Source organism: Strongylocentrotus purpuratus, unplaced genomic scaffold, assembly GCF_000002235.5.
Source record: "Strongylocentrotus purpuratus isolate Spur 01 unplaced genomic scaffold, Spur_5.0 spur5_scaffold_3, whole genome shotgun sequence".
Taxonomy (NCBI): Eukaryota; Metazoa; Echinodermata; class Echinoidea; order Camarodonta; family Strongylocentrotidae; genus Strongylocentrotus; species Strongylocentrotus purpuratus.
In genome coordinates, this window is record NW_022145609.1 from 8,591,785 (window position 1) to 8,614,263 (window position 22,479).

The 22,479-nt window shown below is 38.0% G+C and overlaps 2 protein-coding genes across 3 annotated transcripts; both read right to left on the reverse strand.

Moving 5' to 3' along the window:
• Positions 1-554: 554 nt before the first annotated feature.
• On the reverse strand, positions 555-3,945 carry LOC115919005 (multiple epidermal growth factor-like domains protein 10). Of its 2 annotated transcripts, none has more exons than XM_030996735.1 (4): positions 3,803-3,945; positions 3,288-3,419; positions 1,792-1,915; positions 555-1,408 (listed from the first exon to the last, which is right to left on the reverse strand). In XM_030996735.1, exons 1-4 carry the CDS (start codon positions 3,942-3,944, stop codon positions 1,129-1,131), a joined length of 678 nt encoding a protein of 225 aa, XP_030852595.1. In that variant the 5' UTR covers position 3,945; the 3' UTR covers positions 555-1,128. The 2 variants fall into 2 exon arrangements, with proteins under 2 accessions (XP_030852595.1, XP_030852594.1); XM_030996734.1 differs by having other exon boundaries at positions 1,792-1,957.
• Positions 3,946-4,689: 744 nt separating this feature from the next.
• On the reverse strand, positions 4,690-21,364 carry LOC587740 (macrophage mannose receptor 1). The gene is made up of 16 exons (XM_030996697.1): positions 21,165-21,364; positions 19,318-19,472; positions 17,669-17,775; positions 16,455-16,600; positions 14,274-14,413; positions 13,180-13,298; positions 12,415-12,551; positions 11,576-11,721; positions 11,042-11,160; positions 10,057-10,196; positions 9,135-9,277; positions 8,630-8,739; positions 7,483-7,613; positions 6,564-6,884; positions 5,933-6,214; positions 4,690-4,904 (listed from the first exon to the last, which is right to left on the reverse strand). The coding sequence occupies exons 1-16, from the start codon at positions 21,241-21,243 to the stop codon at positions 4,690-4,692; spliced, it is 2,490 nt and encodes an 829-aa protein (XP_030852557.1). The 5' UTR covers positions 21,244-21,364.
• Positions 21,365-22,479: the final 1,115 nt, after the last annotated feature.

A 22,479-nucleotide genomic window follows, 5' to 3' on the forward strand; every position in this document is an offset into this window, starting at 1 on the left:
CCATGTCTTCACTTCTAGTCAACCTCTTGTTGTTTTTTATAGGCCTGGCTACCCTTTTTTCCCCTTCTTTCCTCTATCTTTTTCTTATTTTTTTTCTCTAATCTTAAAAGTAATCTTGGTTTCTTATATTTTTCTTTCCTTACTCGTATACTCGTAAATGATTTCATCCTATGGCGTATTTCATCTGGATTGTATGTTTGTCACAAGTTCATAAGTGCCCCTTATGATATCTGATAATAGCCCTTTTATTGTTTACCTTGACACGCGTCCCCTCTAATAAGTGCCCTTTTACTTTTTGATATGTGCTCCTTTCCCTTTTTAATAAGAGCCCCTTCCCTTTCTCATAAATTCCCCTTTGACACATGCCTCCTTTTCCTTTCTTGTAAGTACCCTTTCCCTCCCAATGAGTGCACGCCCCTTTTCCCTTTTTATACGGCCCCTCTCCTTTTCATAAATACCCCTTTTTATCTTTGATAAATGCCCCTATTAAAATCTTATAGGTTCCCCTTTTCCTGCGACAAATGCCCATTTTTCATTATCATTAGTGCCCCTTTTAAAAATCTCTGGTGAGTGTCAACGAAACGGAGTTAACGAATTTATTTTCACTGGCTGTCTGCCATAGCAAAAAAAAAGAATTGTCAAAAGACCCCGTGGCGCTGGCTGTTCTTCACCATCGTTGCCGCGCTCGCCACCTTGGCAGCGACACTCATTCACCAATACTACCAATACTAGCAATACTAGTAAGCGAAGTCGATTCATGATAGGGTCTAGATCTACTTGATATCTCCCTTTAGGCCTAGAGTCTACTATCAGTCTCTACCTTCAAAATGTCGAATTTGTTGAAATCGTTGATACCTGGTGTTTGAAATGTTGAGAATGAATAGAACAGGTTTTAATACACTAGTCAGGATAGTAATGCAGCTGTATGATCTGCATCTAGCTGCTAGGTAGCTACCGTAGCTTGTTTTCAAAGTATGTGTCCGTCTGCTAGCTCCACGTACGCATGCGCAACGCAGCGACTCTTTTTTCAGGAGCTAGGGGGTCGTGTTACACTTTAAGACCATGTTACACTTTAAGACCTCAACAGACGTATCCACTCAACCACGACACCTCTGATATATTGATAGTTTAAATGCCTGGTACGTTGACATAATCTCTGTTCCTGGCGTCATTTAATTCTTCGTAGTTAGCCTCCTGATCAGGTTTCTTAAGATCTTGGTAGGTATGAGGGTCGGAGAGATCCTCGTAGCTCTGATCAGCAGTATTAATGTCTTGGTAGGTATTGGTGTCAGTATTAATGTCTTGGTAGGTATGGACATCTGTCTTTGACTGATCAAATACCGGGTTCTCATACTGAGGAGACGTATCAGACTCCTTCCCTTTAGACTTAGTAGTGGCTGATTCATCGCTGAAAGTTAATAATATGAAAGCAATTGATAAAATGCATTGAGGAAATACATAGTTTTACAAATAATAAATTTCAAATAACAGATATAATAACCTGTAAACATGACAATTGGCATGTGGGAATTGGTACGGTATTTTTAAAATACATGTTAGAAATATAATAAGTATTTTAAACTGGTTTCCGTGACATTTAGGAAACGTTATGCTTTAGAATATTTACATTGAATAGCAAATTTTAAAAATGAAGAAAGTATTCAAATAACTTTATAAATCATATTTCAGCTTGCATTGTCATGCCCATACAGTATTAGCCATATGCGTGGAGAAGTACGATGAGAATGGACTGCTGAGAGGGACGAATTAAGTACAAGGTATCTCTCTAACCTTCTTCGCTTGTAAAGGAAGATGATGAGAATTATAACGATAACAATCACAACAATAGCACCAACAGCGCTTCCTACGACAGTTGCTATGGAACTTGACGAAGTACCTCCAGTTGAATCTGATTCTGGTGGAGAAGAGACAGTAGTTGAAGAGAATGGTGGTGGAACTAGGATTTTAGTAAAAAGAAAGTTAAATTACAAACACAGTACTGGTCTACTCCTCAGTCATCTCCAATCTTAAAATGCAATTTATTCATTTCCAGACGGGAGTATAAGACTTTCTTTTGACATTCTTAATGTGCAATGTAATTTTAAATGTATTTTTAACAATCTTTTTAACGTGTCAATATTCAAAAATGAGATTGATTTAATTATGTATTCATCACCTGATCATGTCAACGTGTAAACATGAATAATCCAGCTTCTGCTGCTTTTCATGCAAAATGACAATTCGAATGCATGTATTTTAAAATTGCATAATAAACCGTTATTGAATTGAAATGAATAGACCATTTCGTAGTTAGCACATGGGTCAAAATAATGACCCCAAATATCTACAGATCTTCTACTCGTGGAGAAGTCCCACTTTGTGTATTTTAGAATAATCAATGCCAAAGTCATGTATGTACTGCATGAAAAGCTTTTGTTTGCCCTCTTGTATCATAGAATGTACCGTAGGTGCACACATGAATAATAGGGACTTTTAGATTTGCACAAATATAACGTGGATTGCTACGATCGACGTCCTTTCAATGCACTGCCTTGAATGGACGTCACACGTATCAGTTCACGCAAATCTAAAAGTCCCTATTGATTACATAACATGAACACGTATTCATCTCGGTGGGTTTTACAATTTTATCACAAATGACCTTTATCTGCCCATGCGCAGATAGTATATACGAAATGGCTTATTGAATTGAAATGACAGAAGTTAAAAATACGACGGTAGCATCATAGTTGGTAGCTAAATAATAAATATATCAGATACTAGATTAGAAATATCAAGGTAGCAACAGAGTTGATAGATAAATGATGAATGAATTAGATACTAGCATATGATCATATTTGATTGTAATGACTAATGGAATGCAAACAGACCGGTCCCAGTAGTTTGTTTACACCACAGCTAAACATTTATGATTCACATATGGAAAGCTGTGTGTGTGCCTGCGCTCCAGAGGGTGCGTGCGTGCCTGTATCAGTATGTGATTATTGTTCAATACATGGGGGATATATGGGCTTAGGGTGTTATTATCGAAAGCGGACTAACTTTAGTCCACGGTTTAATCCTCCGACTAAGTATGTAATGCCAAGTGTTCATATAAATATATTTTTGAATAATTGGATATGTCCCTAAATAACCAAGATAACATAATTATTTCATAATTATTTTGCTATTAGTTATATTATTAAATTTTATTTTAATTTAGTGACAGATTAAATTATTCAAAAGTATATTCGTATGTCATTTTAAATTACATTAAATGATTGTACCTTGACATGCTGAGCCAGACCATCCTTGCGAGCAATCTATTGTACATTGTCCAGTGACGTCATCACAATCTGCTCCATCAGTACAATTACATTTTTGAAGACAATCAGCTCCAAACATACCGTCTCCACATGCTGTAGGATGAGAAAGACGAGATATTACGAGATTCATGACTTGACATAGTGTTTAATGAATTTGCTCCCCCGAACATTTAATTCGCGTGTGACCTAAGCATATTTTTGTTCACGTAATACACAGGTGCCCATTCTAAAATCCTGATAATTTCCATGCATATATATATATATATATATATATAAACCCGCTATTCGTGTATACACATGTTAAGGTACCACCATAATTATCTCCAAAGTGTTATCCATTTTAGACAAATCCTGTAAAAGGATTTAGTTTTTGACCGTGAAAATTGTATAAAACACAAAGTCGAAACCATTGTTGTTTAAAGGTTTCTGGTTTCCTCCAAATTTCATTCATTTATAGAAGTCGTTTTAGCACATACTTTCATTGCAGTATATTCCTGTATATCCAGCTAAACAGGAGCATCCATAAGGATCAGGTAGACAGATCTGACTTCCAGCACACTTGTCCAGAGGCTGACCGGGTCCACATTCAAACTCACAGTCCCAGCCAAACTTTTGCATCCCGCACGCTGCATGGAACATATATATTAATCAGAGTGTTCAATTTAGATATGAATCACAAATTCTTAAAGGGTCCTTTCTCCGATTTATCAATGTTTTTCTTCCCATAATTTCTAAAAAACCTGTCGGTCGACAATAAAAGGAAATTTTTCAACAATTTTATTACTAATATACATCGAATTCAATTATATAAACAAAATATATTAATAGGAAATGTTTTGAAAAATGAGATGAAAAGAGCACGTAATATGCAAACCTATTCCAGTCAATCAAAACTCTCCCAAGCCACAAGCGACAATATTGTTATTTTTTCTTATTTTGATTTGGAAAACAAATCTGTTGTCAGTCATTATAATCATTGGCAAATAAGCATTGAGCATTGAACTAAACTAATAGTTACTTATGGAAACAAAAGACGTGAAAAACAGATAATCTTCCCACGACGTTTATGTAAATAATAAAATAACCATTGTTTCATTATCTTTACTTGTATTAGAATATATTGTGATTATTATTATTTTTATAATGTTCATGATGATCGTTATATTACATTACTTATCACTATTTTTATTATCATCGCCATCATTATCAGCATAAGTCTCCTTCTTCCTCTTTCCTGTTCTTCTTCCCCTTTCCTTTTCTTCTCCCTCTTCTTTTCTTCTTCCTTTTGTAATGGTTATTGTTGTTGTTATTATTATTCATACAAAAAAAATTATAAAACATAGTAGTATCTAATTGTAAAGATTCAACCAAAGGAAAAGAATGTATTAGATAAAGACAAATAAAGGGGTTTTAATATTTTCTTCAGAGATTTCTCGATTTTACCTTGGAGGCAGTTCTTTCCAGCATGGCCAGGAGGACAGATGCATGTTCCTGAGAGTTCGTGGCATACACCTCCATTATAACAACTATCACACAAACGATCGCATAATGGTGGATTCCATCTTCCATAAGGGCACTCTGTTAATGAAATGAAACATGAACAATAGTGAATATATATATATATATATACCACGAAGATGGGAGGTATTTTGAAGGGGGGTAGCCTAGAAAAAAAATGGAAATCAATCATATTTTTAAAGTAACGAAAAAATAAATCAAGTGACTCTTTTAAATGCTAATGAAATAATAGGTCAGAAAGTCTTTAAAAGAGTATGATGTTTCCCCAATAACCCTCGGAATATTACCTCCCTCGAGGACGATTACCCCCCCCCCCCCACTAACAATAACCCCTTGAAATTAACCCCATGGACAATTACACCCTCCCCCGAGGACAACCACCTGAATATTGCTCCTTTAGACAATCAACCTCCGCCCCCCCCCCCCCCCTCGAGGACAACTACCCCCTCCCCCCGAAAAAAAATAAAAACGAACTTATTATCAGGTTGGAAGTCCCCTTTAATGAACGGGGTGATCTGCCGGGTTGGGGGGGGATTGTCCTCGGGGGTGGTTGACCTTGGTCGTCCGGGGGGGGGGTTATTGTCCAAGGTTGTAATTATCCGAGGGGTAATTGTCCTAGGGGTAATTTTCAAGGGTGGATAATGGTCCTTGGGGAATCATTTTCATGGGGTAATTATTTTCGGGGGGGGGGGGTTATTGTCCTTGGGGGTAGTTTTCCGGGGGGGATTTTCCGGGGATGATTGTCCAGGGGGTAATCATCCTGATACGTTTAATCATTAGTCCATTGTACAAAGTTAGAACTGCACAATTAGGACAAACTGTTACATATAAATTCGTGTAAATCCTCAATTAGACGTAATACTGCAGAAACTGTCATTCAATTATGGAAATTACAATTTTACATTGTATTCTTTACTGTCTCATTAACCGAATATATCTGGTCGGTTCTAGTCGGGTTTTCCTGATTTGTTACATTACATTTGAATAATAGTTACAGAGCTGAAAGGAGAATTGTTCCTGTAGGTTAACATCCTTACGAACAATATGTAATGATATATTTTCGACGTGTAAGGTAGGAGGAATCGAACCCTTTACGATGAGTCTTATGAAGCTAAATTGATGTTGTTCCAACGTTCCATCCTCGTAAGTCACATACACACCGGCGTCTGAGACAGATGCAGATTGGATTGTGTGTGTTAGACTACCAGAACTCATTCCGATAAGTGAATTAGCCCAGTCTACATCAGTGATTTTCCGCCATCTGATCCTGTCTTCACCTACCATCCCTGTCGTGCTCATCACACTGAGTGTGATATCATCTCCAACGTGTACTGTCTTTGTAAATCGACCATCACTGGGTTGCCATTGGCCTACGAAATGAAGAAAAAAACAGATAAGAAAGGAAAAATCGATAATTCAATCTCACATTTGAATCTTATTTTTTCTGATTCATTAATATTTCGTCATTGCTCCTTTCATATTCTTTCTTTTTCTCTCGCTCTTATTCCATTAATCCTCAGTCATGTTTACATTTGCATTGACTAAAGGTTCTTAAGAAGTAAAAGTAGGTAATATTATTTCAAAAGTATTAACATTGATGGTATTTTTAGGAGTGTTCACATTTCAAAGTATTCAGAACAAATATTTACACTTAGTTGAATTGTTGTTGTTGTATATAATCGTAAAAACATAGGCCAATGTGAAATCATATATACGTACGGGTAGAAGGAAGAATGCCAAGAGGAGCAGATGTTATTCTACTGGCTGTCACCGCAGAACATTCGTAAAATCCCAAACCGTCCATAGTAGTTGGAAGAGTCTGCCTTAACACTACAGATGATGCACCATTGCTGTCTCCTGGTGCTGTGTAACTATCGGAATTTATAGCCTCGGTCAGACGGACGAGTCTTCTGGTGGACAATGTGAGAAACTCTTCATTCTCTGAGCCGAGTAGACAGACAAATGAAGAATTCACCTGACCTCCTCCGTAGGGGGATGGAGTAGCTGCCATTAGACGTACAGGAAGGATCTGTCGCGGACCTATGGGGAAATAATTATTTTGTTCAAGTAATTGGTGTCCGCCTAGCATCTTCATAAGAGGAGAAGTATGGGGGAATACACATAACGTTACCAAGGCAATGACTTATCTCACACTTCAACCTTACATTTCGTATATTATGTTGTTCTCGCTGTTCCATGCAAATCAATTTTTGTCATACATATATTTGTTAACAAAGTTACTTCCACTCCTAAATCTGAATGATATAAAAACTTATGGGAAAAACAATTTAAATGATATATGATATTAAATGAAGTCAAGTTTCCCTCGAGTTATCAACTGCAGGTGGGTAAAGCCTAAATAACTAGGAATGTGTAATAGGCAGATTTCATATGATAAACTATTTCCCTTTATTTCCTTGAAGCATGGATTACGATGGATGATATTCCGTTTAAAATGGAAACCAAATATGGCTCTCAAACAGTGGTTCAAAGTATTAGAATGTTATCAATTGGAATATTGTTTCGTTTGTGGCATTTTGAACTAAGTAATGAGGTGGAACGAGCATAATATGAGCATGGACTATCATAAAGGTTACCCCCTGAATATGGATAATAGAAATATAAAGCAAATACTCACTCGGAGGTTTTTCACATGCGAACCTGGAGTAGGATGTACATGGTAGTTTTCTCCATCCATTAGTAACCTTCTGATGAACACATCTTTCATTCTGAAATAGGGTTGCATCACCATTCGACCAACCAGGAAATCTGGAATCAATAAAAGATATATTTACTTTAAAGGGCATAATCATGAAAGGTTGAAAGGGTTATGTGAGCGTTTTGATTCGAGCTTCAGCTAAAATATATATTAATTAAAATGTAAATATAAACAAGTATGTCTTTCTTGCAAATCATGATCAGGGCTTGCATTTTAGGCTCCATGAGGTCCGCATAAAAAAAAAGGTCGAAAGTAAGACAAATTCCTTATTTTTCCGGGGGGAAGGTGGTGCCATCAATCAATTGGAAAACTCATCCTAAGCTTTATGAGTATCAACTTGTATCTTAGATAATAATGTTATTAACGTTACATACCAGTTTCTACCTATTGCATTCTGTCTGCGACATGAAATGAACGCAGTGTAGCTATGGTCACAACCCCTAAAAGTAGCCTGCTCGTCGGCCGGGCGGCGAGGTTTAGCCAATTTCGCCCGGGCACAGCTTGTTTTTAGGGCATCGCTCGGTCGCTGCTGAAGTTTAAGCGCGGAGTTAAAATTCGGAGGCGCCTGCTCACCTTTCACTCGCCGCCAAAAAATGTGCTCCGTGACCGGGCGGTCGCCGCCTGGGCACCGACCTAATCGAGCTAGGTCAAAGGCTGCCGAGCGGTCCCCGCCAAGTCGCTGCCCGGTCGTCGCTGGGAGATCAGTCGGTCGGCAGCCTTTGACCTCGCAGCTTCGATTTTGGACCTATATCGCTCGACGGCGAACGCTCGCTTAGGTCGGTGCCCGGTCGGCGGCCTCCCGGGCACTGAGCGTATTTTGGTGCCCCGCCGATCGATTTTGCCCAGATTTGACCTAAAATCGACCGGCGATCGAAGGCAAATCGACAGGGCACCACCCAGGCATCGCTGGGGTTTTACAGCCTGCTCGCCTGCTCGACAGCGGCGACCTAGCAGGCTACAAATCGGTCGGTCGCCGCTCTTAGTTGTGACCATAGCTTTTGTCATGAATAGGGTGTGTGGGATATTGTTGTGTGTATATGTATGAATAAAACAATTGAACACATACCCACTATTGTTGAGTGGAGTGCCATCAATCCATTGGAACGTGCCCTCTTGATTGATATCATCGAGTCCAAACCAATACGAGTTACCTCCAGCCAGCTGGATGAGATGCATCTGGTGAATGTATTAAGAGAATACATCAGAAAGAGAAAAATCGCCGATGAATATCTCTATTGTGCCATTATCATGATAGTGGGATTTAATTTATCGATGTCTATAGTATATGACATCATTGAAACTTGAACTAGTTGAAATAAGATATAATTTTGTTTCCTTATAATATGCCCATCACAACAATATCATGCTGCTCTATTACCCGTTTCCGATTGTTTTCACATAATCTAACATATTCTCTATTTCTCTTACATTAATTTTATTGTTTATATTTTCTTTCTTTTTTTGCACACACTATTGCTAAATTATGAAACGCCCGTAACAAGTTGTATCACGTTTTATTAAAACGTTCCATACTTGGAATTAAACTTGTTAATATGACGATGCGTCCTTACATTGATTTCGTTTGTTTTAGGCTGGGCAAGATCACCTCCTTGATCCTGACAGTACTTTCTAGCAAATGAGTATGACGTCATCGAGGATTGAGAGATATAGTACAGGGTTCCATCAAGGCGACTCCACTCATTTTCAGGAACATCTACATATTGATTATAAGAAGATGATTGCCATTATTAGGTGTTCATTGTGTTTTGAGACAAAAAGACGAGATAATTACTTCAAACCATTACGTGTTTTTGTATAATTTGTATTCATCATGTTCATACTAATAAAACACCTGACATTTACATTGCTATAAATGCGATGAATATCCCATTATTATGAACATTTCGCTACTTCCAAATAATGTAGGTGTCATTAATCCTGCTTTTAACCGTAGTTCTCAGCGCGCAGTACATTCCATGAATAATTTCTACTAAGTACCCACTTACTACACGTCGGTCGAACGTTAGTGATGTAGCAGGGATTCTTAACCCTCTCCTTGTAGCATGTAGGATAATATGATGCATACGATTTTTGAAAGGTTGTGAAATGCGGAAAATAACTTAATAAATTCCAACTCGCTTTGCATCCTCGCACAAGTGTATTTTGTCATGATCACGTTAATTTACATGAATAAAATCGATACAAGCACTTTCGAGGGGTCGAAACTTTGAAAAAAAATCTCTTAGATTCGCTCTCTACAGTGTAATTTTCATCTTTGCGACCTTTGCGATGATGCAAACCCCTAGTCACTAGATAGACTCATACTCTGATGACCTATCCACAAGGGTAAACAGACAAAAATGCACAAGGGGGGGTGGAGTTGTGTTTGCTCCAAGTCGACAACAGTGAACCTTAAGCAATTTGAAATAAAGCAATAAACCATTTTTCGTTGTAGAAACTGAAACGATCATACATCATTGGCATGTGACTTACCCTGATAGCGTTCACATATGAAGGGTCGTATGCCATTGCATGAAGCATCATCCCATCCCATGTTTGGATTAGAAGGTAGTAGAGAGGCACAATTTTCATTATTTTCGCCGTTAGGTTCAGGAGACTTCCATGAAGAATACCTGTGTGTATTGAATAAAGGAGAAATTAATGAGCAAACAGACGGTTAAACATAAGAACGGTTTTATAAAAGATTGTTTTTTTTAGGGGTGCGTGTTTCTATTTGCTTTGTTCTTAGTTTTGTGGGTTTAGTTTTTTGGCATTATATTGGCAGATATGCAATCTTAGTTCTGACAAGTGAAGTGTAATAACCCATGTCATATAAGTGCATTGTCTTATTTCTTGGCTTTTAAATATTTAATCTCTCAACAGTAGTTTTGAGCCGAAACATCTTACTAATATACTCCCTCAATCAAAAAGCAAGTTCCCCCACAATTCTTTTTAATCTTACTCGAGAAAAAAATCATATAAATTAATGTATTCGGAAAGCAATGTATGCACTGCTGTTATACCTATATTCGGATTGCTAGTTAGAAAATTTTACAAGAAAATATACACTTGGACATGTACAAACGATGAAAATCATTACAAAAGTGTGCACCCTCCATTGCATTACGAAAGGCAAAATGCATGTGGTTTTTAGTACGAACTACAAAAATGTCATTATCAAAACATAAGATAGCGATTTAAGTGAGATTAAGAAATTTTTAGAAAAACAGATTTCATGAATTAATAATTATCTAGTTACCACGAAAAATTTCCGTGAAATTTTCGTTATTCTTACTATTTTTTTTTTTTTTTTTTTTTTTGGGGGGGGTCACTTATCTCGACCTACATATATAATATAATGAGACGAACATTTTACAGATTACATAATTATTAAAGGAGTAATATAAGTACTTTTGAGCTTAGCGGTCATTTCAAAGTAGAAACGACTAAGTTGGCATTCCATATTTATTAAACCTACTGTAAAGGTGTTCCGTCGATCCATATAAATGTGCCTTCATCAGCTTGGTCAGTCAAACCAAAAAATATCTGGTCATCTGATCCCGAATATTCCTCAGAATTCCTGACATGGAGAAAAGTCTTTTGGGAAGGGAAAAAATGTCACCTCATTAACTTCATTAGTTTTTCATGTTTAATAATCATTTTTGAAAGATATTGTAAAGCTTCAAGCCAAAGGATTGGAAATGTGTTTACATGACTGTTATATTACCTCTGCTATGAACTTCAAATAACCCTTTTTAGAATTGGCATTTGCTTCCAATTTCATCTCGCATTCATGAAGAACCGATTTGTCTATCAAGTCACATACGTCATTCAATCGTGATATTACTTCATGAAATATTCTTTCCAATATTTGCATAGTTCAATAACTATGTAAAATTCCCAGTTGTGATAGAAAATACTAATAAAACAACAAAAGACTAACATGTGTTCAATGATTCACCATTTTGATAATAATTGATAGCTGAATGAAAAGGAGTTCAATTGAACATACATTGATATCGTGTGATTTGATGAGTGCTAAATCAGCTCCATGATACTGACAGTAGGTCCGTGCATCTGAGAAAGACCGAGCTAGCCATGAAGGAGAGGTGAAATAATCTAGACCTCCAAATGATGCTTCACTATTTTTATCAGATACTGTAATAAAACATAATTTCTAGTAGAGAGTTTAATGTGATGAGTAAGAGTGTGATATTAACTAAATTGCGTCGGCTTTTCTCTGCCCAATTACGGAGCCCTTTGTGGGCCTAACAGTCGATGATTAACTTTGTTTAATGTTCCAAATATGTATGAAAACAGAGGGCGATTGCATTTGTTGTCATTTTTTAAAGGAAAAATTATTCATCCACTGTCTGAAGAAGAAACTATTTCGTCGGTGTAAGCATCTCCCTGGTGTAAGAATGCGCAAGATTTGAAAACACGATTTTCATTTTTTCCCTGAAATAAACAATTGCAGTGGTATCTTTTGTAGTAAAAGAAAATAGCCAAGTTTTGAATCAGCCAGACATCCCATAATGGTGTTCAAAGTGGAGAATGCATGGTTTTGTTTAAATAATAATAACGAATTTCCTTTGGGAGGTGGCGCAATATCCGAAATATCTGAAAATCAATTTAAAATTCAGCTTGTACGAATAGAAACATGCTCCAACGACGATTTATCTGCAATCGATTTCTTACTCTAAACGAAGTCCAAACTTCAGCCCTTTATCCTTAGGCTAACCCCGACCTTAACCCTTACCAACATGGTCCAAAGACAAATAGTTTGTTAAAATATAGCCCGGAGCAACTGTCACTAGAGCACAATTAATGTTGGATCATCAGAATGCATACCTCGTGTACGCTCACAAATGTACGGTGAAGATAGCTGTGGAACCTGGTCATACCAAGGACCACCACGCGTACCAAGACAACCCCAGGTGTCAGCTTCATTTGGTTCCGTGGCAGTATACCAATCATTATACCTAGGACTAGGAGAAAAAAACGGTTTATAAATTAAGTTCATATTATGATCTTTATCATAATTATCATAATTAGTAGTAGTAACAGTATAGTAATAATAGTAGAAGTAGTAGTAGTATTGTTGTTATTATTATCATTATCATCTTCATTATTCTTATCATTATATCATTATCATTATCATCATCATCATCATTAATATGAATTTAATCATTATTTCATTTTTCGTATAAAATTGAGAATGATCATGGAGTTTCAGATATAACACATCATTGAACTTAATTCAAATTCAGATCTTCATTCACAGTAACCTCATCCTCCTTCGATATGCTAGAGGAATATTGGAAAAACGTATTATGCCAAAATATAGAGCAGAAATCTGATTGTAACGTCGTTATGTAATGCTGAGCCGAGCTTTTTAAGTTCCATCGTCTTGATATTCATCTGAAGCATATATAGATAATACACAGTATGCTGATAAAGTATATAATATTTTAACGAACACTGGATACATTAAAATAAAAATTGTTTCGCGGAGAATTGTAACTACAGATTGAATCAAGAAAGGCATAGGCGTTCATCAACATGTAGTATTTTATCTTGACTGATCTTGACATAGGAATCATATGAAGAACATACTCGAGTGCAGTATCATCCAGCCAGTAGAAAGTTCCCCTGCCACTCCTCGAAAGCCCGAACAAGAAACAAAAATATGGATCACTAGGATTAAATGGAGGTAGAAGCGCTTTGAGAAAGTTCTGTGAGCAAAATGGAGAAGAAAACAATAATAATAAATGTATGATTTATTCACAAATTATTAAGTCAGAATGAAAAACCTAGTTGTGCTAATTGTAATAGAATGATAAGAAAATCAGCGAAATTGGTTTCATACAGGAGCTCTATAGGCCCGCAAGAAATTACTAATGAAAGAATCTATTATTGGAGAAAAAAATATGTAAAATATGTAATTACTTCTAATATATACAGATTGATTCTGAACAAAATAAACATTTTTTGTTCGCAATACCAATTTTCTATTAAGTGTTTAAAACACTTAATCGGGGGGGGGGGGGGGGTAACAGCTGTTCAAAGATAGTATGCCCGTTTTTGTTTTGTTTTGTCTAGTTTTTATTTCATTGCATAACAATATACTTACTTTTACTCATTTTTGCCGTGTAATTCAGTAAGAATTGCGTTAATCATGATTATTCGATATACAATAGGTAATTTGCGAATGAAAACACATTTCAAATGTCATTGAAATCAATTTAGTCCACAGACAATTCTCCACGCCTATCCACCCCCCCCCCCCCCCCCCGCGAACCACTTGAACGCGATAACAGACAGGCGCGGATCCAGGATTTCTTAGGGGGGGCCCAGATTTGAAATCAATATGAAATTAAGTGTGCTGAAATTTGAAAATCGTGGGGGCCAAAAGTTCGCTCAGTGGGTGGGTGGGGGGGGGGGGGGGTAGGGAACACATTTTTTTCCCGGGCCCCCTCCTCCCTGGATCCGCCACTGTTAACAGACGTGATCGATTTTCTGAGATTAATGGTCAGTGAAATCTGGTTCGGCGTTGTTTGCGGTGACATGGGTGGGGTCTCTCCATCGGGGTGTACATATTAAAGTTGTAGGTACATGTAGTTTGCCCTCTGGCGTATATTTTAGTTTCCTTGATTATCTTAATTATATTGACCGAGTGCATACTGTATACAATGTGTCAGGGGACTTACGTTGACTTCGGCTGTTTTGATGATAGCCAAATCACCGCCATAACTTTGACATGTTTCCCTGGCAGCACTTGGTGTTGCACGAGGTGCGAACTTGATGAGATACTGAGATTCGCCGAGCTCTTGCCATCTACAGTAATCGTCTGTTTATATAACATTAAATAAAACCATACGCTATGTTCAAAATGGAAGACAGCTACTGAACTATTACAAACTGAAATATTGGATGGGCTATCAAATCCAAAATGACAAAGAGTATAATATTACCCGTTTACAAGTATAACGATGCAAGCATTTTACAGCACTTGGCATTCTATTCATGCACAGTACAGATAATTAAAGGGCAATTATCCAACCCGTCTAATAAGTTCATTTGTACGAAAGCACACACAAAAATGGTGAAAGTTTAAAATTAATCGGACCAATAATAAGAGAATTATGAAAGTTTGAAAAGCGAGGTCGCTAAATAAGTGCGAATCTCAAACGAGCAATTTAGCCCTTGGATTATGACTTAAGCCTCGGTCACAAATGCCATTGCGAATGGCTACGAACGCCGTACAAACGATTTTCAGACAATGGAAATTCGGGAAGACAATAGAAAAACAGGGAGATTCGTACGAAATTATCGTTCATACGAACCTTTGTGACCGTAGCATAAGACACGGACAACTCTATCGTTTGTCGTGTACAAAAAAGATCAATACATTTTGTTTGAATGGTTTCTGCTTCCTTCCTTGGGGTACTACTGTTGTGTGTTGGAACAAATGTAAGGTTTTCCGCCTCTTCTTCACAGAAACATTACCGATTCATCCAATTTGAAGAGGCCATACCTAAAGTGATTTCATTCCACCTTTGAAAAATTCATAATTTACTCAAATTTTTGTCCGATGTTTTTCCAACTTTTACCAGTCTGCTACTCTGCTTTTCGAGCTTTCTTCTAGTCTATAGTAGTTTGTTATGAAGGTTGGACTGACTTTAATGCATCAAGGTAACATGTATTTCTAACATGTACATCGTTGTAGACATAGACGATCTCTTCAATATACATCGAACACTCTTTAATTATATTCTACCTGGAAGTTTATTGACATACGTCTGGAAATCATCAAGCAAACCATTATTATGTTTTGCTGGATTTAATTTCATTTCAAATTTGTGTCACTATTTTTAATAAAATAATATAAAATATATATATTCATGAATTGCATCGAATAACTAATCGAATAATCATACAAACGAGAACATTATAATTGACAAATGAAAATGATTGGGAAACCTCCCCCTTCCCCTCCAGAGAACATGATGAATCTTCGTTTTGCATGAACATGATGAATTAATTAATTACAGCAAGAACACTCTTTAAAATTACTATTGGAGTAATATATGGACCAAAACGTTTAGACCTCAAGAACATCATCTAAATGATATCGCGGAATGTTTTTACTTGACATTACTCATTATTGTTCAACAATCAACATTCATAATATATATAAATATGTTACGACATCACCTAGAAGAGTGTAACTGAATTATTACCCCTTTAAGCTTGATAAATTATGTAAATTTTGCATAATTATTCTTCGTTCGGCTCTTATCATTGATAATTAATTTTGTATGGTTACAGAAATGACAGTCCATCTAGAGCATGAATATCGGATGATCGTCTCGAAATAGTGTATTAAAAAGAAAAATGCCTTTGATCGTAAAGCCTTGGTCACAAATGCCATTACAAACTGCTACGAACGCCGTACGAACGATTTTCAGACAATGGAAATTCGGGAAGACATTGGAAAAACAGGGAGATTCGTACGAAATAATATGCTACGGTCACAAAGGTTCGTACGAACGATAACTTCGTACGAATCTCCCTGTTTTTCCATCGTCTTCCCGCATTTCCATTGTCTGAAAATCGTTCGTACGGCGTTCGTAGCAGTACGTAATGGCATTTGTGACCGAGGCTTTATTTAGTATCAAAACGGCTCTCTCATATAATTGTTTTGATATCACTGTACACACCGTAGATAAAAACTGGGCAAAAAATAGTAAACAAAATTTGATCGTTAACATTTTGTATCAGGAACAGTCGGCCAATATCTAGAATATTATACATACAATGTTATTTTACACGATCCTTCAGAACTGGACTAAAAATGGTGAGAACGCAAAATTACTTGAAATACGTACCGATAGGTATTTGGCAGATATGTTTTCTAGTTGATGTGCATGTTACTCGGTTCCATAGTCCATTTACCGAGCTATTTCCAGACGACCTCATTACAGCACAGTAAGGTTTGTCTGGGTTGTTTAAACTAGAATCCCAGTTGGTATACCTTTAAAGTGAGTAATTTATATATATCAAATAGACTTAACAATAAAAAAAATCACAAATTCCACGGAAATACTAAATAGATATATGAGACAAAGGCCGACTACATTATGACTCGGTTGCTTCGGAGAACAAAAGGACATGAATCTACTGGTAAATCAGTATGAAGTGCTTATGACTGATTTTATAAATACATTGAAATAGTAGGTTTTCATGTAGCTTGGAGTTTTTCATTCATTCCTTGACAAAACTGGAGTCTGGAGCAAGTATTATAATTGCATGCTATGGCATTATCATAAATAACTGCGAGCAAAACATTTTCATTCATAAAACACGCTTTTTGTAGCATGAATTTGAATGGTCGATTTTGGGATATAAAACAATTGTTTCGTGAAGAAAACCTAGGCCGTTTGAACTTGTGACACGTGTGACATAGTTCGATATATTAGGAAAACGTTGAAGATTTTGCATGTCTTAGAACAACTTGGAATATGAAGATTCGATCAAAATGTAATATATTAGCAATAATTCAATGATTTATGCGATATTATTACTCTCAAATTAGATTTTAGTTCAAAACGATTTGACTAATGGTTTAAGGTGAGATGACTCAGAGGTAGATCAGTGGTCTCGCATAACCAGGAGATCCGGGTTCGGAACCAAGTGGCAAGTCAATGCGCTACTGCCAATTGGTAAGCCATTAACCGTCATAACCAAGTCCCTCGGAGAGGACTTGCGACGGCCTTAAGTCGCGTCGGTCCTCTGGTTGCTAACTTAGAAACATAACGTGCTTTCCTAGCAGTCAGGTAGAACCAACCAACCAATCACATAAAAATTGTCGGGTTTCACCAAAAAACATCCACAATTATGCACAGTCGGTCAGTATAACTTTTTCTTGGTTGAAATTCGTCAGGGGTGCAAATTGCCACACTTGCCCCTCCTCTTCAAATGGCTAGTGCCCTCTTTCCGCGCTTGCATGCCATTATTACCACTGCCATAATGAATATTTGTTATAGGAAAATGATTTGAAAAACATGAGTGGCATTTTATCACGACGATAGTTGATACATACTCAGGGTCCATTCCATCAATCCATTTGTATTCATCATCCTTATCCGTGCCTTCTAAGCCGATGTAATAGTTACCATACCTCGTCGGTAATCTCGTGGCAATGAAAGCCTATTCATATTATGAAGAAAAGAGAAATACATTGGAGATTGATATCAACGTGGCGCATTGCAACATTGTCTAATTTCGGGGGAGGGGCAAAGTAAACACGCCCCCCCCCCCCCGATTCAAAGGATCAATATCTTAGTCGCATGCATTGCGTTCAAGGCTCAGCCCCCCACCAGTTTAGTTTAAGTAAGCGTATGCATGTTCCCTCCCTTTGAAAGCACCCCCCCCCCCTAAAGGCCCGGTCACACAGCCTTTCGCGTCTGTATCGCGGGTAAAATTTCGCGATTTTTTTTTTTTGCCCGCGGTTGCCCGTGGTGGAAAATGTGCAAAATTGGCTTACCCGCGGTTTACCCGTGGTATGCCCGCGGAACAGACGCCGGCGACTGTTCCGCGTCCTTATCGCGGGTGAAGCGCGGCGGTACCGCGGCCTACCACGCTTACACGCGGTACACACGCTAATGCACGTGATAACAACGCGGTACAGACGCGGAACAAACGTGCTATGACCGTGCTCCACCCGCAATTACCCGCTAAAATTTCGCGTCCAATTCCGCGTGTAACCACGTCTTAACCGCGGCCGTAGCACGTCCTGGCACGTTCGTTCCGCGTCTGTACCGCGTCTTTACCGCGTGTGTACCACGTGTACCACGTGTACCGCCCGCGATTACCCGCGGTCTAAATTTTTGGGCAGCCCAAAACTTTTTCGCGCGGCCAACCGCGTGTGAATTTCTTACCGCGTGTAACGACGGGTAAAGTACGGCTGTATCGCGTCTTTATCGCGACCTCAAAGCGTCCAACAGCGTCTGCTTCACGGGCAGAAATTTTTGGCCGTGATTCGGCCGCGATACGCCCGTGGAGGGCTGTGTGACCGGGCCTTAAGTCCGGTGTGTATACGGGCCGATTTTTGTGTGTATTACGAGCCGGACTTTGATGCGTGAAAAGTACCCCTTTACTGGAGACTTGGGAAACATGAATGCGGTCCCTCCGTTCCCGGAGTGGAAGGGGGAGGGGGCCGGGGCTCAGCCCCCTCGAACTTTCGGCTCATTGCAGTAGTGGTTACAATGGGAATGTTCCACCAGTATTCTTAAAATTTTCAATCGGAGTTTCAGATGTCACATTTTCCAAACACGGCAACGTATATATTAAGGTTTATGTTTTTAATTTCACTGGTGGGAAATCGTGAGACAGTGGACACAAGCACCAGTTTAGTTTTTTTATTTTTTTATCTGAGAATTATACATGGTGTACCTGTTGGGTGGTTGGATTAATGCCTATACCGGTCAATAACATAATTCTTGAAAAGTTTAACTTCATAGAACATCTGCCAATTAGAATACGATTTTTGCTATCAGTATCAGTCTTGACAACATTCCACCGCCCTATTCGTTCTGAAAACACAAAGAAGGCGCCAGAAAATCATGATAATTCATAAGAATAAATAGGCAACGGTTAACAAATGTTTAATTTGAAAAACGTTAATACGGTTGGCTCCATGAAAATTCTGATAAATATCTAATGTAATACACGATAAAAGTGCGTACGTACATTTTGACCAGCTGATGTAATGATTGGCATGTCACCTCCTAAGCTTTGACAAAGTGCACGTGTGTCAGAGAATGTCTTGTGGACACCATGGTAGAAGACATACTGATAGCCACCAAACACATTCGACCCTGATGTAGAACACTCTTGACATTCAACTGTAAGATAAGAATAAGAGACAATGAAGCAACACGTGATTCTTCACACAACAGTAGGCTATACCCCCTCCCCTCTCCCCCACTCAATCACCGTTTTCGAATTGCCCATAAAAAAAAGAACAAGGAAAACAGAGGGAGTCATCTGATAATGTGTTTTTTTTATAAGAGGAATATGGAAGTAAGAGGAGGATCTGACATTAATCCTTTTCACCTTCATTTTATAGCCCCTTTAATTAATTTGATTTTAAGTGGTACGCAACTATTCCCTTCCCCTCCTACAAATTTCTAGGGGCGTCTTATCTACGGCAGGAGCAGTTCTTTCCTAAATCATGTCGATAATTGTCTGTCTGTCCTGTTTAACGTATTTTCTCGATTACTTTGTCCCACCTCCCAACCCCTCCACACGTGCGCTTTCCTAGATTAAGATCAATGCTCATATTGCATCCAAGCAACCCCTCTGATTCGTTTATTATTCCAAATAAATTACTTTCACTTTTTTAAAGAATAAACACTTATTTACCCATCATACAGTGGGAGCACTGAGGTGAATGCTCTTGACTCTCATACAATATTGGTCCCTCTCCATGCCCTCAGGTGTATTAAATGGGTACCGGGGCCAACCGGGCAATGCCGGGGTATTAATAATTACGGTACACACGGGAAGGGCTGTATTAATACTGATATGGCTACCTTGGCTGTGTACATAGGACCACATCATTATTATACCCACTGTTTCAGGTGAATATAATATGTATATGGTTCTATGTTGTCGTTTTATAATTTTGAATGTAAGTTCATTTTAATGAATCTTTAACCCTATGTTATGGGGGGATCAATTTGAACCCCCCCCCCCCCCCCCCCCCCGTTGTAATTTCGCGACTACTCCGAAACCGCGGCAGATTAAGTTTTCCTTTCATGACTTTTTTCTTTCGAGTGTTACGCATCTTTTTAAAACAATTTTTTTCGAAAATCAGACGTATAGTTACAAAGTTACGTGACCTTTTGTCTTTGCATGTCAGCTCGAAAATTGCTAATTGTTGTGATTTGTGTACAAAACATATGGGGTCAAAATAGTTGAATTGTAGTTAGAAATGAAATAAAACAACATAAACAATAAAATACATAACTTAAAAAACAATGAAATACATAAGAAATTATCAAAACAATGAAATACATAAGAAATTATCAAAACAAGAGATAACATCAGGAATAACCTGGCTCTTTCAATTTGTTTGTGTTGTATTATTATTCCAAATGGTCTAACAAATATATGTAGTGGAAACAAATGCTTAAATATGAATAATATATGATTCATGGGTAAAAATGTGAATTTTATGACCTTATTTGCATGAATTACCATACATAGGCAAATGAGTGAATTTTTCAAAAAATTGAAATTACCATAGTATTCTATACACTTCACTTGACATGCATGCAAATTTTCGCGGCGATCGGCTGTGAAACGGCCGAGATCTTAGGGAGGTCAAATTGACCCCCCCCCCTTTCCCCCTCCAGTAAAAACCCGGTCTGAAATAGCCCAGTTAAAATAGGGTTAATATTGATAGCATATTGTTCACAACAAAAAATGACTGGTGGTAAACAATAAACAAGTGTTGATACTTTTGAATTCCATAGGCGATTCCATGCTTTTGGAATTGAAAAGTAGAAAAATCCAGTAAGTTAAATACAAACCTGTAATAGACGCAAGAATCCATATCAGAGTAAGTGACAGGAACATCCTTAACCATCCAAGTATTGAATCCCCAGACATTGTCAATATCACAGAAACACAGAGGGTGAATAGTGAAGTCCAATATTTAATATTATCAATTCCCTTCTATGTACACATATCAAAAAAGATTGTGCTTGTACTTGTAGTAATATCCATTGCTGTATATCCTGGTATGACGGATGTGAAGCTGCTAAAGTGTAACCTCACGCTATAGTGTAACCTAACGCCTAAGAAACTGAAAAAAGGTTCACTTCAGCGGATACGCTATATACACACTGATACGCTGTGGAACCGTTGAGGAGCACACGCTAACCGTAATTTGTTGGGAAACACAAGCGAACCATAATAGTGGCTCTGAAGGGACATCGCGAATCACAAACTTTGAAGTGAAATTCGTGATGAAAATATGCGACAAATCTCATATTTTGTCTCGATTTTTTAATTTATTTAGTTATATTCTATTTCCTTTATTTCTGCTTTCTTTCTCTTTCTCTCTCTTCCTCTCTTTCTTAATATATCTCACTTCTATAACCCCCCCCTTCTCTCTCTCTCTCTCCCTCTTTCTCATCTCATTCTCTCTCTCTCTCTCTCGTTATCCTTCTCTCTCTTTCTCTATATCTTCCCCCGCCCTTTCTGTTTTTATCTCTGTCTCTCTCATCTCCTTCTTCCTTTTTCTTTCTATTAATTGCTGTTTTGCTATAGCCGAGCTTTATAGAGCCTTTCTACATTGTTGGAAGGCCCGACAATTTGATGGACACCAGGCTGATGGACACACTTAAGACACACTTCTGCATGGATTTTCAAAACATGTTTATAAAGACGAATATAGTGATGAACGTACAACATTAGGGTTTTCTGCGTACAACACAAACCTAAATAAATTATTAGGCACTCCTTCGTCAAATTCGTCTTCAAACATATTTGTTGTATAAATCATTGCAGAAGGACATCCTCTTTCACCCAGGCGCGGATCCAGGGGGGGCCGAGCGGGCCTTGCCCCCCCCCCCCCCGCAAAAAAAAAAGAGAGAGAAGAAAGGAAAAGAAGGGAAAGGGAAAGAGGAGAGAAAGGAAAAGAGAGAAGAGGAAGAAGAAAAGAAAAGGGGGAAGAAGGAGATCGGGGGGGGGGGCCGAAAGGGCTTTGCCTCCCAGGCTGTTGCCCCCCCCCCCCCCAATCAAAAAAATAAGAGAAAAGGAAGGAAAGTAAAGAAAAAAGGAAAAGGGGAGATACTGGCGAACTGATAGGGGGAAGGGGGCTTGGGTGAAATCAAATTCAAA